Source organism: Condylura cristata, unplaced genomic scaffold, assembly GCF_000260355.1.
Source record: "Condylura cristata isolate star-nosed mole 26May11 unplaced genomic scaffold, ConCri1.0 scaffold00015, whole genome shotgun sequence".
NCBI classification, from domain to species: Eukaryota; Metazoa; Chordata; class Mammalia; order Eulipotyphla; family Talpidae; genus Condylura; species Condylura cristata.
In genome coordinates, this window is record NW_004567116.1 from 31,834,523 (window position 1) to 31,849,453 (window position 14,931).

A 14,931-nucleotide genomic window follows, 5' to 3' on the forward strand; every position below is an offset into this window, starting at 1 on the left:
ACACAAGAGGATATTAGAGATTCTTCTCACCCTCTTGTGCTTACCCCAGAGAAAACTGAAGACCTAAAGAGAGGGAAGGATACCTGGGGTGGTGGGTAAGTGGCAGAGCTGACATAAAAGGAAACCTGGGACTACAGTCACCCCCATGGCTGGGTTCTCAGAGCGGGTGCCCACCCGCAGCCTCTGCATCCCTTAGGAGTTTTTTAGAGAAATGCACTTTCTCAGGCCCAACCACATCTGCTGAGTCAGAGACTTTGGGGAGCACCCAACGATAATCTGTGATAGAAGAAACCTTGTAAGTCTCTTTCTTACTAACATTTAGGAACCAGTGCAAAAGCACATGTGGCTGCCCCTTTAAGGACGGAAGAAAGACTTTGGAAAGCAGCATGCTTCCCTGGAGACACTGAGACAGAAAAGGGTAGAATAACATTACAGAGGAAAGGCGCACATACTCTTGCTCTTCCCAGCTTATTCTAGGCTGCCAGTTTCCCAGAGCAAGGACCCTAAAGTCACCCACACCCCTGCCTAGGGGGGCTGCTTTCCCAGGCATCGGTGAGGCTGTCCTACTGCAAAAGGTCCCATTTCTCTCTCCCTGTGGAGCCCAGCTGTTTCCATCTGTGTAGCTGCACCAGGAGGTGCTTGCCACTTCTCACCATCAACAGGGATGGGCCAGCTAATACATTCTAAGAAACTGATGTGCAGAAACACTGTGTTTTATGTCTGAACAGTGAGTTGTATATTGAGAAGTCCAGGGTCTCAGTCCCAGGCTGTCAGCTCTTGGAGAAAGAAAAAAAAATGATAGTATGTGCTTCAGAGTTCATTATATCTCCTAGGCAGAATTCTAGGTTTAAAGAGTTGTTTTAACGTAGCATATAATGGCATATATAAATCCTGCTTCCTAAGAAATGTACACTCATCACTCCCTAAAGTGAGTTTTTCACATGCTTTTTCTATGGTTGGCTTGGAGTATAAAAACTGGGACCCTTTAATGGCAGCTTTCATTCTGCATACTTCCTGATTGAGTTGTTTCTATTTCCTGTATACAGCTGAGTGCTGGCTGCTCCACCCTGTCCAGCCTCAGCCCTGAGCTCAGCCATAGCAGGCCCATCAGTCACCTGCACAGGCAGGGAAAATGCAGTCCAGGCTAGCTCCAGAGTGGGCACGGGGATTTGTCTGGTCATGAGAGGCAGAACAAGTCAGGTGATTCTTGTTCTCAGTCTCCCATATCAGCAAAAGAAATGAAATGTTTCCCTCTACACCCCTGACTTTTCTTTCTGGGATTTGCCACCCTTCCTGCATCCCACCCCAATAGCCAGGGCGCCTTCCCTAACTAACCTTTCAGCTCATCTTGTAGGGCACAGTGCCTGATTCCTCTGCCCCTGGCCTTGTTCCAGTCCTGTTCTCAGCATCCTGACTGCCTTTTGCCCTCGCTGGCAGGGTCTGAATTAGGCCTCACCCAGCTGTAGCTGTGTGCAGTGAGACAATACCAGAGGAGCTAGAAGGTCCTCAAAGGAATGAGCAGAGGGTGTATTAGACCCAGTGTTCTGGAGCCAGGGACTTTCAACCACCCTATACGCTGGCACTCAGCTTATACACACTGGGCACTATTTTGAAAGCTTAATAGGGATTCACTTCTGTGTTCTTTCCTACAGCCCTGCATGTTAGATATTATTTTTATCATTTACAATGGAGGAAACTGAGGCACAGAATTATGACTTGGCCATTTTGTAGATGAAGCAACTAGGATCTACTCTGTGCTTCCATTATACCAGGCAGCCTAGTTATTAGTGCCTCTGACTTTAATTCTTTTTGAAGAGTTAAAGAACTGGAGTATAGGCCAGAGGTGTGGTGGGTAAGAGAATTCACCAGAGACAGAGTGGGAAGCAAAACAGGCAAATTGACAAAGTACACTGCTGAGGGGAGCAGCAGGCAGGTCAGAAGAGGTCTGCTGCGCCATGTGGGTCAGCTCCCTGAATTTGTGCTTCAGTGGCTTCGTAAAGCTTCATAATGCGGTGCTTTAATTCATTGTGCCTCCAGGGAGAGGCCACTTTTTTTAAATATATTTTTTATTTATTTATGCATACAGAAAATAGGTACAAGCCAGAGGTGCAGGGGTAGTAAGAGGATTCACCAGAGACAGTGGGGAGCAGAACAGGCAGATCGACAAAGTACATTGCTGAGGGGAGCAGTGGGTGGGCCAGGAGAGGTCTCCCACACCATGTGGGTCACCTTCAGGGCAGGGATCGAACTCACACTGAAGCGGCTATGGCTAGCTTGCAGTGTTGCGTCCTTACCCATTGCGCCACCAGGGAGGGCCCACAGAGCCCACTTTTTAATTGTTTTAATTTTTTACTGAAGGGGCATTACTTTACAACATTATATATGTTTCAGATGTGTATCATTAAAATTATCTTGTATTTGCTACCTTGCTTACTTCTAGAAGTTCAGTTCTACTCTTCACTGTACGATTGATCCCTTTTACCCAACTGGTCACCTTCCTTCTGGTCACGATTAATTGGTTTTATAATCTGAAAGTTAATTTTTCTTTTATGTAGTTCATTCAACTATTTTACTTTCCTATATACCACATGGAGTGAATTCATATGATGTTTGTCTTTATTGTCTGATTTGTTTCACTTAGTATAGTGCCATCTAGGTGTATCCATGTTGTTCCAAATGGCTGGATTTCATCTTTTATAGCGCCAAGTAATATTCCATCGTGATCTATACCACCTCTGCTTTATCCAGGTGTCAGATAATGGGCCCATAGTTTGTCTACAGCTCTTGGCTATTGTAAATATTGCTCAAAAAAACATGGCGGAGGTGCATATATATTTTCAAATTTGTATTTTAGCATTTTCCAAGTAAATACCAAGAAATGGTTTCACTGGGTGTACATACCTTCTATGGCTGCTTTCTTGGTACCACAGCAGCTTTGAGTAGTTGTGACTGAAACCATGTGACCTACAGGCCTGAGACATTTATTCTATGTCCTTTAGAGAAGAAGGTTTGCCAACCCCTGCTTTTCATCTCACTGCTGCTCACGGCTCCCGAGACAGTGAGTTATGATTGTTCTTTGCATGTGCCAATGCGCGTTTTTCTGAAGAATGGGCAGTTTTCATCAGATTCCTACATGTGAAACCCCCCAAAACAATAGAACCACAGTTTTTGGTACTACCCTTGATCTTAGCCAAAAGGCTGAGAAACGATAGAATTGCACCCATATGTCAACCTCTCGGTCCAAAGCGTGGCAGCAAGAGGCTGGGCCACTGGTCAGGAACTAGTTGGGAACTGGGACCTTCATCCAGTTAGTGGGGAGGGAGCAGAGGGACAGAAGGGAGATTGCTGCAGTTCTGGTCTCTCACCAGCTGGGGTCGTCCTTTGCTGTTTATGAGAGAGGCTAGGCCCAGGTGGCTTCAAGGTCAGGGATGAGGCTTGGCCTTGGCTAATAGCCACCTGCTGCCCTCACTTACTCTTGCTCTTTGTGAGAACCTGGGCATACACCACTTACAGTCTCAGAGGGGGGTCAGCATGAAAGGGGGTGTGAGATGGAGCAGCCCATAGTTGGCTCTCAACAATATATTTGCTGTGGTTCCTTTGCCTGGCTTCACCCTGAGAGTCAAGTGTTAGAAGCTCCTTTTCTTTTTTAGAGTTTTATTTATTTATGCATACAGAATTGGGGTATAGGCCAGAGGGGCAGGGGTGGTGAGAGGATTCACCAGAGACAGAGTGGGGAGCAGAACAGGCAGATCGAGGGAAACAGCGGACGGGTCAGAAGAGGTCTGCCATGCCATGTGTGTCACCTCCGGGGCAGGGATTGAACTCATGCTGAAGTGTCTTTTAGCTTCTTAGTGCTGTGCTTTAATCTGCTGTGCCACCAGGGAGGGCCAGAATCTCCTTTTTTTATGTGGCAAAACCCACCATGATATATTGGGGTTGGCAGGGTAACGGCCACCAAAGGATGTTCATAACCCAGTCTCTGGAATTTATGAATAGCTAGCATGCCAGTGGTTTGCAGGTAGAAGTAACATTAAAATAGGGAGATTGTCCTGGGTTATCTAGGTGGGTTCAGAGTAATCACAAGATCTTTAGAAATGGAAGAGGGGATCAGAGGGGGCGGTTAGCGTGATGCCACGTGAAAAGGACTCAGCCACCAGGACTGACATTGACCATGGAGGAAGGGGTGTGAGCTAAGAACACTGGTGACCTGCAGGAGCTGGAAAGGAGGATTTGAGTATTCAAGAATCCAAGTAAATAGATTCTCCTTTAGGGCCTTTAAAAAAGGAATGCAAGGGGCCCTCCCTGGTGGTGCAGTGGGTTAAGGCACTGCACTAAAAAGCTTAAGTCACTTCCGCATGAGTTTGATCTCACCTGCCCGGAGGTGACCACATGGTACAGCAGACCTCTCCTGGCCTGCCTGCTGCTCCTCTCAACAGTGTACTTCGTCGATCTGCCTGTTCTGCTCCCCACTCTGTTCCTGGTGAATCCTCTCACCCTCCGCATCTCTGGCCTTACCCCAGTTCTGTATAAATAAATAAATCTTAAAAAAAAAAAAAGGAATGCAGCCCTACCAACGTCTTGGTTTTAGGTTAAGGAGACCCTTTCACACTCCTTACTTGTGAACCACTACAGGATAATACATTTGTATTGTCTTAACCACTCTTTTGTTACAGCAGCAATAGGAAGTGGATCCATTTTCTGATGGTTTGCTAAGAACTTTACTACGGTTACCACCTCACTTAATCCTTATAATGAGCTAGAGGTGGTTATTGTTATCCCCATTAAACAGATGAGCAAGCTGAGGTTCAGAGATTCAAGGGATTAACAAAGGGCACACAGCTGGTCAAGAGCTGATGTAGAGTCCTGGCAGGGAGTTGCCAGGTGTGAGCCCAGGCCCTGCTTTGTAATGAGCATTCTGGAGAAGCCTCTTTTTCCACACAGGTACTGGAGAAGGATCTCCTGAGTTTGCCTTTGCCATGATGACTAAACTGATTAAGCAGAGGATTTAAATGATGTCAGACCTATGACTATGAAGATCTGTTTCTTCTGATTAGTTCCAAGGCCTATTCTGTCAGATTCCACGTCTTTCTCTTAGCATCTCTGAGGACACCTGGAAAAGAAAACCTGAGAGTAGGGGGTGCTGACAAAATACCTTCAGCTCATATTCTGAAGCACCTCAAGTAACAGAGAAGAGGGAAGGCCTCCACTCAACAGAATAGTTTCTTTCCTTTTTATTAGGGTTCTTAGCATATCAAAGATGTTAAAAATAATCTGCACATTTTCTCTTGGGAATCCAACTACAAGTGGAGACATAACATCTTGTTTTGTGAGGTACAAAAAAAATCCTTAACAAAACCCAAACACTGGTTCCATCTTATATCAGAGAGAAATGGGGCCCAGGGAGTTGCCGAGTGTTGGAGGTGAGAAATAGCTGGAGCCTCCTGCCTCTCAGGCCAGGGTCTCAGTGCATTCTTTGGCTGAGCCCAGGATGGAGCCCGGGATTTGGACCCCAGGACAAGGCATGTGGGAGGGAGGGAGGAGAGACACACTTCTGGGCTGCAGAGATGGTTCGGCAGAAGGTAGGCTGAGGCATTCTGTGTGGTGAGGTGAAGCTGCCTCTTCAGCAGGGCTCAGGTAATGAGTGGGCTACAAGGCTCTGCACTGGTGGCCTGGGCTCCTTGGGCAGGGGAAGCCCAAGCTTCTAAAGAGGCTAAGGACTGGTGACTTCTCAACAGTGGAAAATCAAACTGAAAATTGGCAAAAGAAATGGACAATGAGGGCCTTTCCTGGTGGCATAATGAGTTAAAGCACAGCACTATGAGCCACCACAGCACCTGTTCGAGTCCCCATGAGGGAGGTGACCCACATGGCTCAGCAGATCTCTCTTGTCTCACCTACTGCTTCCCTCAGCAGTATATTTCAATGGACCCACCTTTTCTGTTCCCCACTCTGTCTCTGGTGAATCCTCTAACCCCCTGCACCTCCAGCCTATACCCTAGTTCTTGTATGCATAAATACATAAGTCTTTTTAAAAAAATGAAGTGGACAATGTACCTTTTTCTTTTTAACCCCTCAAAAAGCATGCAATAGGGCATCTCAAAAGTGCAGAAAGTTTTGTAAAAATCTTTGAATTGTACATTTGAAATAGTTCAATTTTCCAGTATATAAATTATACCCCAATAAAACTTTAAAAAAATTGAAAGATGTGTAGAAAAGGAGATATCCTTTAAAAGCAATGTTCTCTCCACTGTTTACTGTCCATACATCATTTCCAAAAGCTGGCTTCCCAGCCACAGCCTGAGAGCCTATTCCCATTTCGCAAATGGAGACCATGAAGACCTGAACAGGCTGCTGTATTGTCCAGAGAGCACGAGTAGCAGACCCAGAGTGGGCAGAGAAAGGCTCCCCAGAACTTCTGGAGGAGGGCCAAGAGACAGGGCCACCTCTGCCCATCCCCCAGACGTACTTCAGACTTGGGGTCCCAGTGCTTGTGGCAGTTACCTGGGACACAGCCCTGCCTGTCCCAGTTTCTCCTGCCTCTTCATTACTGGGTTTGGGATTTCATCACCAGACACCCAGAGTTTCAGCTTGGAGCATGGCCCTAGGGCAGAAACAGAAATAGCAGTGGCTATAAGGCTGGCTGCAGGGTAAAATTGAGGCCCCTCCTGACCCTCAAAGCCTTCTTGCCTGTCCTCTTTGTCTGAAAAAGGGGCATAGAGTAAACTGAGTAAAGCAAAAAAAAAAAACAAGCTCCACTGCTTTCCTGGGGAAATATCCCTCAAAGTGCCAGAACAGGCGCCAAAGCAGAGCTGCCACTTCCCATGAGGGCATAGTCCAGCTTGGACATCGGGCTAAGCCAGGGGTACTCAGTGGTATGAACCCCATCCCAGGTGGTACTTTCTGCCTCTCCACCCATGCAGGACTGGATCAGTCCCCTGCCCAGCCCCAAGGCAGGGCCACTTTGATCTCCAGAAGCAACTGATCAGTGGGATCTCCTCTGTGTCATCCCAAAATCCAAGGAGTGCTGGGTCTGACTGCAGGCTCTCTTGTAGCTCCCCCAAGAACTACCAGTGCCTCAGTTTCCACTAATGTGCACCAGAGGGTCTGATGAAAAAGCTCAGTTTCAAAAGATGGGAATCTCTAGGAATGTGGTCCTGGAGAGGATTGTTGGTTAGGAGTAGATTGGACTTGGCAACATGATAGTGTCTATTTCACCCCCAAGCTCATTTTTTCCCAACCCCATCATGCAGTCTCACTATTCAAACCCCAGAGCCAAAGCTGTGGGGCAAGCTCTCTTTCTGGCTCACTGAAGCAGTCACCCTCATGCAGGTATGCCTCCTGCTTTCAGCTTCAGTGGCTTTTGGAGCCTCGGAAGCCTTGGCTAGGTCTCCAGAGGTGCTTCTAATACCCAGCTGGTGAGCCTATGCACAAGTCCTCAGAGCAGAGCTGAGGTTTTGTGGCATTAATTGCTCCCAGCTTCGCCAGCTGCTCTCCTGCCCCACCTCGCTCCTGTCTGTGTGAATTAGCATGGAGGCTGTCAGGACGTGGATCTGTAATTCTCCACTCTCATTAGTGGGCTGTGTATCAGGCACTGTGGGCATGTCTCTAAGTCCATATGGTGGCATTTCCTGATGCCCCATGTGTCACAGGCAGAAATTTCTGGAAAACAGGTCAGACACAATGAGGACAGGACATTTACATGGGTAAGCTGATGAACCAAGGTAACTGTCTGCAGAAATCCATATCTTATTCACAGGACTCTCCTAGGAAGGGTTTTTGCAAGCGATAGTGCTTAACCAGTGAGCACAGGCACCCATTTGCATGAATGCTGACCACAGTAGTGCAGCAGAGGTCTGGATCTCCTGGCCGAGCCAGGGAAATAAATGCCCTTTAGCTGCTGGCTGGTGGGAAGATCTGGAGAATTCCCAGAAAAGACCTAGAACAACCAAAGTGACAGGACCACCTGGAGAAGCCTGGGCTGCAGTGGTGCTAGCTCTGCTTGGGTATTCGAACTAGTGGACAACTTTACAGACCAGTGTCATCGTCCTGAGCAGCCCCCGGGCCTGCAGTGCCTCTGGTTCTCAGCCTGGGCAGCTTGTCTCAGCTCGAGACCCAGGGGTGGGGCGGTGGTCAGGAGGAGTACAATTTAAGCAGCATTCACCAGTGTCTCTGCTTGCCCTTTCCTCTTCCCTGTGATAGCAGTGATGGGACCTCCTTCACGGCTACAGCTGGACCCGACCTCACTGCCTGCGAGGGGCAGTGCACTGTGGTGTAAAGTACATGGGACCCGCTCCTGGGGCAAAATTTTGCAGTAGACATGCAAGATGGGCCAAAGGTCCCCTCTTCACTGGGCCAGAGGTGATGCCCTTCACCACTGTGGAGAGTGCCTTTTGTGATGGTTAGCATGTCAGGCTTTGGCACACGTGTTGGTAGGAAGAGAGGGGCCACCTGGCCTGACTCTCAGGCCTATATTTTAAAGGCCCCAGATTGGGCTGGACTCACCATGAAGGCAAGTCGGGTCAGTTTTCTTAGACACTGGCTGGCCTTCTTACCTCATTGCCCTCTGCACCTGGGTTTCTGGGAGGACAGATTTTGGATTCCCAGTGGACTCTTTCCAGATCTGAACTCCTCTGGGTGAGAGTCAGAAAAAGGGAGAAAAGCAAGAAGCAGACAGCAGACCACCCAATTATTCTGTGTACTGTCTTGTCCTGGAGGCTTGAGAGAGATGCCAGCTGATACTTTGCTGTAAGGGGGTCAGCAGGGAACGCTGGGCGCAGGTAGGGTTGTCCACCAATGACTATACTCCATGGAGCTGCCTGAGAAGTTTCTAAGATCCTACTGTTACTAGTCTCCTATAACTTGAGGTGCATGAACTAGGTAGGAAATGAACTGCATGCAACTGGAATTTTCCCTGAATTCATGCTTCTGCTGGCTGACACAGAACAACAGCCCCTTCCAGCACCCACTGGAAAGATTGGGAAGCCCTTTGTGGGCAGAGGGAGATTGCTGACTCCACCATGACCTGCTGCTACTGCCTGATTTCTTTATTGCACTGGAACGCACTGAGCACCTGCCAGGTGCAGGCACTGATCAATCCACTGTGTGCTCAGCAAGAGCCCATCCCTGACCTCATGGGCTCACATTCTAGTTAGGGAGACAAGCAGCAAGCAAAACAAATAGAGAAAGTACATGTGTGGGTTCAGAAGCAATACTGGGAGAGGGGATTGAATGTTTACCAAAGGCCTTGCAGAGAAAGCGACTTTTGAGTAGGCCTATGAAGTAAGGGGCTTTAGCCATGGGGGTATGGAAATGGAAATGGGGTGGGGTGTGGAGGAAAATGGAAAGCACCCATAGGTGCTGAGTGGGATGTACCTGGGGAGTCTTAAAGAGGGCAAGGCAGGTGTGACTGGAAAACTAGGGGAGCAGTGATAGGAGTGGCCCTTGAGGGGCTCCAGAGTTTTCTGACCACTGGAGGCTTGTGGACATTAGCAGGGGACAGGCAGTCACTGGAGGGTCCAAATCTCCAGAGGTGTTAGTGGAAAAAATGCCCAGATAGGACTGTGGGGTTTCATGTGTCCTTAGCCACTAACATTTATTGAGCTAATATTTCTTTTGTGCCAGGCACAGTGCCAGGCTCCTTATCTGGACCATCTCGCTGAACCCTCAGGGAGGTTCTGTGAAGGAGTACTACTGCTATCAACGCCATTTTCCAGATGAGAGACTGAGGTTCAGGATAAACTGCACTCGATGGAAAACAATAGATCAGGACTGTAAACCCAGGTTCTGACTGCAGTCAGGGCTCTTAACCAACCCGTGGGAAGGGAAGAAACATGAAGGCAGTGATGGCAAGGCCTCCTTGCCTAAAAGGTGTCATATGTAGGGGACAAAGCAGGGATTCCCACTATCTTAAGTGGCCAGACAATGAGTATTTCCAACTTTGCAGGCCACATGGTTTCTGTTGTACCTGCTCATCTCTGCCCTCCCAGTTCTAAAGCAGCCTTGGTAGCATGTGAGCAAGATGGCATGTAAGAGAGTGTGGTCCAACAGAGCTTTATTTACAGAATAAGCAGTGTCCAGGTTTGGCCCTTGGGCTAGTTTGCTGCTGTGTTGCAGAGAAAAGAATGTGGGGTTTGGAGGTAGCCCCACTTCAGAGCCTCCAACAGTGTGTGTGACCTCGGGAAGTCACTTAATCTTTCCATCTTTGGCTTCCTCAAGTTGAATAACTTAAGGACTATGGGTTACTTATTAACTGATTTACTTTAAAGTGGTGTAGGGTGCTCCGCATAAGAGCCCCAAGGGCTGAGAGCCAAGGATACAGCAGGGAACTCTGCTCATGCCCTGTGAGCATGGCAGAGATAACCTTGGGCAAAGATCTCTGCAGGCAGGTATAATGCGTGACTTGAGGCAGGAATTCAAAAAAATGGGGCTTCTTTCTGCTGTCACGCCCCTTCTCATCATTTAGGGCCCTTTCAAGTTATTATCAGTTTTCATACACGTGGCAGTAAAAAGATAGGAGCAAAAAAAGAAAAGAAAAGATAGGAGCATGTGGTATAACCCAGGACTTTAATGTTTATAATACATTATCATGCAACCCAGGCCTAATTGTGAATCATAATTTTTTCATTAACTGAACTCATTTTACTTGATAATACCCATTTAGGTATGTGAGAACCATAAAACTCCATTTCTGTTAAATATTGTATGGTTCACTGATTTAGATTTTTACTGCCCCCCCATTCCAGATGAGTGAGTCATATATCTTTTTAGATAACAAGGACCTACAAGAGCAGGCAAACTCCTGTGCTCTTGCCAAGTAGGGGAAACAGGTCTACCCTGAGCACTGGGCTGGAGCTGTGAGCAGCTGCACTCTCCTGAAATCTCATTTTGTCATAGAAATGCATGCATCTTTTGCATTTTACTTCCTAACAAACCTCAATCTGTTTATTGTATCTGAGTTTCCTCCCATACATTGAAGGAAAATTGGTAACTAACATGATGTGCTGTTTGTCTTTGGCATCCTGAATACCCCAGCCCATTGCCAGCGAGAGGCAGTATAGCTCAGTGGTTAGGACCATGACCTTGGGAAACAGACATTCTAGGGTTGAATCTTAATAATTTCACCTCCTTCTAAATGAACCTGGCCCCATTTTCTTGTTCTCTCCATGCACTTTCGTTCTCTGTGACGTAGAACAGATACCAGCACCCTCCTCACAGTGGGAGATGACTTGGTGTCTGAGTCCCAGGTGACACTTGTCTCCAATTTTGGCTGGACACCCAGCACCCCGGAGTCCAGTTCCATTTACAGATCTTTTGGGGTCCCTCTCCTAAGGGCTCCAGAATCAGTGTGCTCTGGCCTCTCAATTTGCAGGGAGCTATGACAGTCCCCTCTCCATGACAGCCTTACATACCTCCAGTGACAGGACTCTATCTTCTGTGAGAGGAGGATATTAGGTATGAAAAGGGTAACACATGCTCCCAGGCCTCCTCCCCTCTCCCAGCCTGGCTCTCGGGAGAGACCCCAACCAAGAGCAGATGGTAGTGGCAGGTGTGGCTTGTGACTCTGAGCCTCCTGAACTTGAAGATTCTAGAACTTGAGCCCCTTACCCCTTTCCAACCTGCCCCTGTCAGTTACCCAGCAAAGGTGTGCCCTGCCGCCCTAACTCTGTACAGACAGGCGGCTGCTGCTTCCTCTTAGACTCTGCCTCAGTCCAGGCACCTGACTCCATCTCTTAGCTCATCACATGCTTGTGAACATGGAAGGTACTGTTCAGTGGGGGCTGTCCAGTTTCCCTGGTTTCTGACTTTGAACGGCATACCTGAACACCTGGTCCTTGGAACAAATTCCAGAATCTTGACCTGTCAGCCTGCATCATTGTGGCAAGACCTACCCATTACCACTGAAAGAGATTTTTACCAGCCTGCAAGTTACCATTATGCTAGTCTAAGTGTTTATATTTTATATATTACTCCATAATCTATATGACACACATATATACATTATATAATGTATATTATATAATGTATATTATATATATATATATATAAAAAGATCTGTAATGACCACAAATCTTTGGGGGTGGATAAATTCTATTATCCTCATGTTACAGTTGGGAAAATCATGAGGTTGAGTGTGTGCTTGTGATTATGTAGCCAGTGAGCAGTGAACTTTCCTGTCAGCCCTAAGCTTCTGCCCTTAAAGGTACTACTGTCTCCTCCATTTTCTTGGAATGTTCCAGGGAAACTGTGAACTCTTTCCTACCTGGTGTAGGGCCTCTCTCTACAAAGTTGCAGTACAGGGAGTGCCCCGAGTAGGTGAAGTCTGGGGGTGCATTGGCCAACTGCTATCCATATTTGGGGGACAGAATCTAGAAACAGCAGGAGGCAGTCTGGACTGAGATTTTTGTAGCCAGGTGGATGCCACTTCATGGGGCAGGCAACTCAATTCAGGGAGGAATGGGAGAGGGAGAAGGAGGTGGGATGCCAAGAACTTGACCCAGGAGCAGACCAGATATCCACTAGGGGCCTGGGGTGGAAATGGAGCATCAGTGGGGGGCTGGGGGGGGGAAGAAATGCAAATGCCCAGCTCAAGGGCTGGGGTCAGCATCGCTGGAGGGGAGGCAGACTGGGAGAGGAGGGTTCAGAGTTGAAACCACAGGGTACTGTGGTCGCATTGTGAGCTTCTTGGCAGCTGTGGGGTATATTTCTATAGTGCTTATTCTGTGGTTGTTCGTGTATGAATGCATGTGTGGATAAACAAATGGATTTGGGGGAGGTTGATGATTCCAGTCCCCTCCCCTTGCCCCCAAAGATTGGGCTAAGACTGTTTTCCCCTTTAGGATGGCGAGGAAGGGAGAAGGGCTGTGTGACGTGCGAAAGTACTGACCCACCATCTCCTTTTTTTTGCCTTCTTTCTCCAGAGACTCCTGCCAAGCCTGAGGAGACAGAGACGGAGCCCTTTACAGACTCCTCTCTGTTTGCGCACTGGGGCCAGGAGCTTAGCCCCGAAGGCCGGCGCGTGGCCCTGAAGCAGTTCCAGTACTACGGCTACAACGCCTACCTCAGTGACCGCCTGCCCCTCGACCGGCCCCTGCCTGACCTCAGACCCAGTGGGTGAGCAGCGTTGGAAGCGGGGCCCCATGACCTGTCTTGGGAAGATGGGTCACTACAGTGCTGTGGGCAGAGTCAGGGTTGGGTGCCTGGACTTTGGGTCCCTCTTCTGCCTCACCCAGGGTCTGTCCTGTTGGCCTGCACTGTGCTCACTGCCCCTCCTCCTCCCTCAGCCTCAGTTTCTCTGTCTGCTCAACAGGGAGGCAGTCTTTCTTCCATTAGAGATTTTGAGGATTAATAACCTAATTTACTCCTGGAGGGCACTAGAATCATCTGGCATCCCTGTTAATAAGTCATTTTAACCCAATTAGTTGCATTTTTATGAACAATCATTTTTTTTTTCTGTAAATTAGTTTTTTAAAGTACATCCGTCTTCCGGGGCTAACAAGTCATTACACCCGACAGAGAAGTCTGTCTTGACTTCTCCCTTTGTTACAAAAGATGTTCTTTTAAGGTTCAGTTAGAATTTTTATTACTCCTAATTATTAAAAATGTGGGCACATACCACAGCTGAAAAAATCTCATTAACTTCTGTGATCCCTCCCCCCAACATTTTTCCCTTCTTTCTGCTTAATTTTAAGTTTTTCTTAAAGCTGCAAAACACAGTGAGCTGGTATCTGGAATTCTTAGGAAAGATCTTCCATCTGGGTTTGGCGATAATGTTATTTTAGGGAGGACAGTTCAGTTCAGTTCTGAAGACCATTATTTAGCACCTGCTGTATGCCGTATAATTTGGTTGGGTTTTCCTGGCACTGAGGAGCCAGCTGGACTCGAGGGATGAAGAGTAGCTAAAACTCTACAGGGGAGAAGAGTGTATTCATTTAAAGGCTATTTACTTGGCAGCAGTTGTGAGCCAAAGTATTCTAGGCACAGTGATAGAGCGGGGACCAAAGCAGAGAAACCCTTGCCCTCCTAGATTTTGCATTCTGGTTAGACAGGGGCAGATATACACAATACAGAGACTTCAGATGTGTAGCTTGTTAGATGGTGGTAAGTGCTATGGAGAACTATAACTAGGTAGAGAGAGATAGGGGGAGCCTGGAATAGGAGGAGGGGCGGAATTTTTTTTTAAGATTTATTTATTTATGCATACAGGACTGGGGTACAGGCCGGGAGGGGAGGGGGAGACAACAAGAGGCTTCACGGGAGGCAGAGTGGGTAGTAGAACAGACAGATTGATGAAGTACACTGCTGAGGGGAGCAGCGGGCGGGTCAGGAGAGGTCTGCCACGCCATGTGGATCACCTCTGGGGCTGGGGATCGAACTCATGCTGAAGTGGCTTTAGCTTCTTAGTGCTGTGCTTTGATCCACTGCACCACCAGGGAGGGCCCGAGGAGCAGATTTTTTTTTTTTTTAAAGATTTATTTGTGCATACAGAACTGGGGTACAGGCCAGAGACTCAGGAGTGGCGAAAGACTTCACCAGAGACAGAGTGGGGAGCAGAACAGGCAGATCAACGAAGTACACTGCTGAGGGGAGCAGCGGGTGGGTCAGGAGAGGTCTGCCACACCATGTGGTCACCTCCCGGGCAGGCGGGAATCGAACTCATGCGGAAGTGGTTTCAGCTTCTTAGTGCAGTGCTTTATCCCACTGCGCCACCAGGGAGAGCCAGGAGCAGAATTTTTAATAAAAGATTCAGAGAAAGCCTCACTAGGAAGGTGACATTTGAGCAAAGACCTAGACAAGGTGAGAAAGCAAGCCATGTGGGTGGGAGTTATTCCGAAGGTGAACTTCCACTCAGCAGCCAGAGGGGCCAGCAAGCGCAAAGGTCCTGAGGTAGAAGTATGCTTCGAGTGTTTGAAGAAGAGGAAGGAGGTTAGAACA

General features: G+C 47.9%; 1 protein-coding gene across 1 annotated transcript in view; it reads left to right on the forward strand.

Annotated features, from left to right (window-relative positions):
• Positions 1-14,931, forward strand: part of GALNT18 (polypeptide N-acetylgalactosaminyltransferase 18) — a 309,423-nt gene that overhangs the window by 146,641 nt on the left and 147,851 nt on the right. Inside the window, exon 2 of the mRNA XM_004683042.2 lies at positions 12,918-13,110. Within this exon, the coding sequence (XP_004683099.1) occupies positions 12,918-13,110 (193 nt within the window). The remainder of the gene's footprint in view (positions 1-12,917; positions 13,111-14,931) is intronic.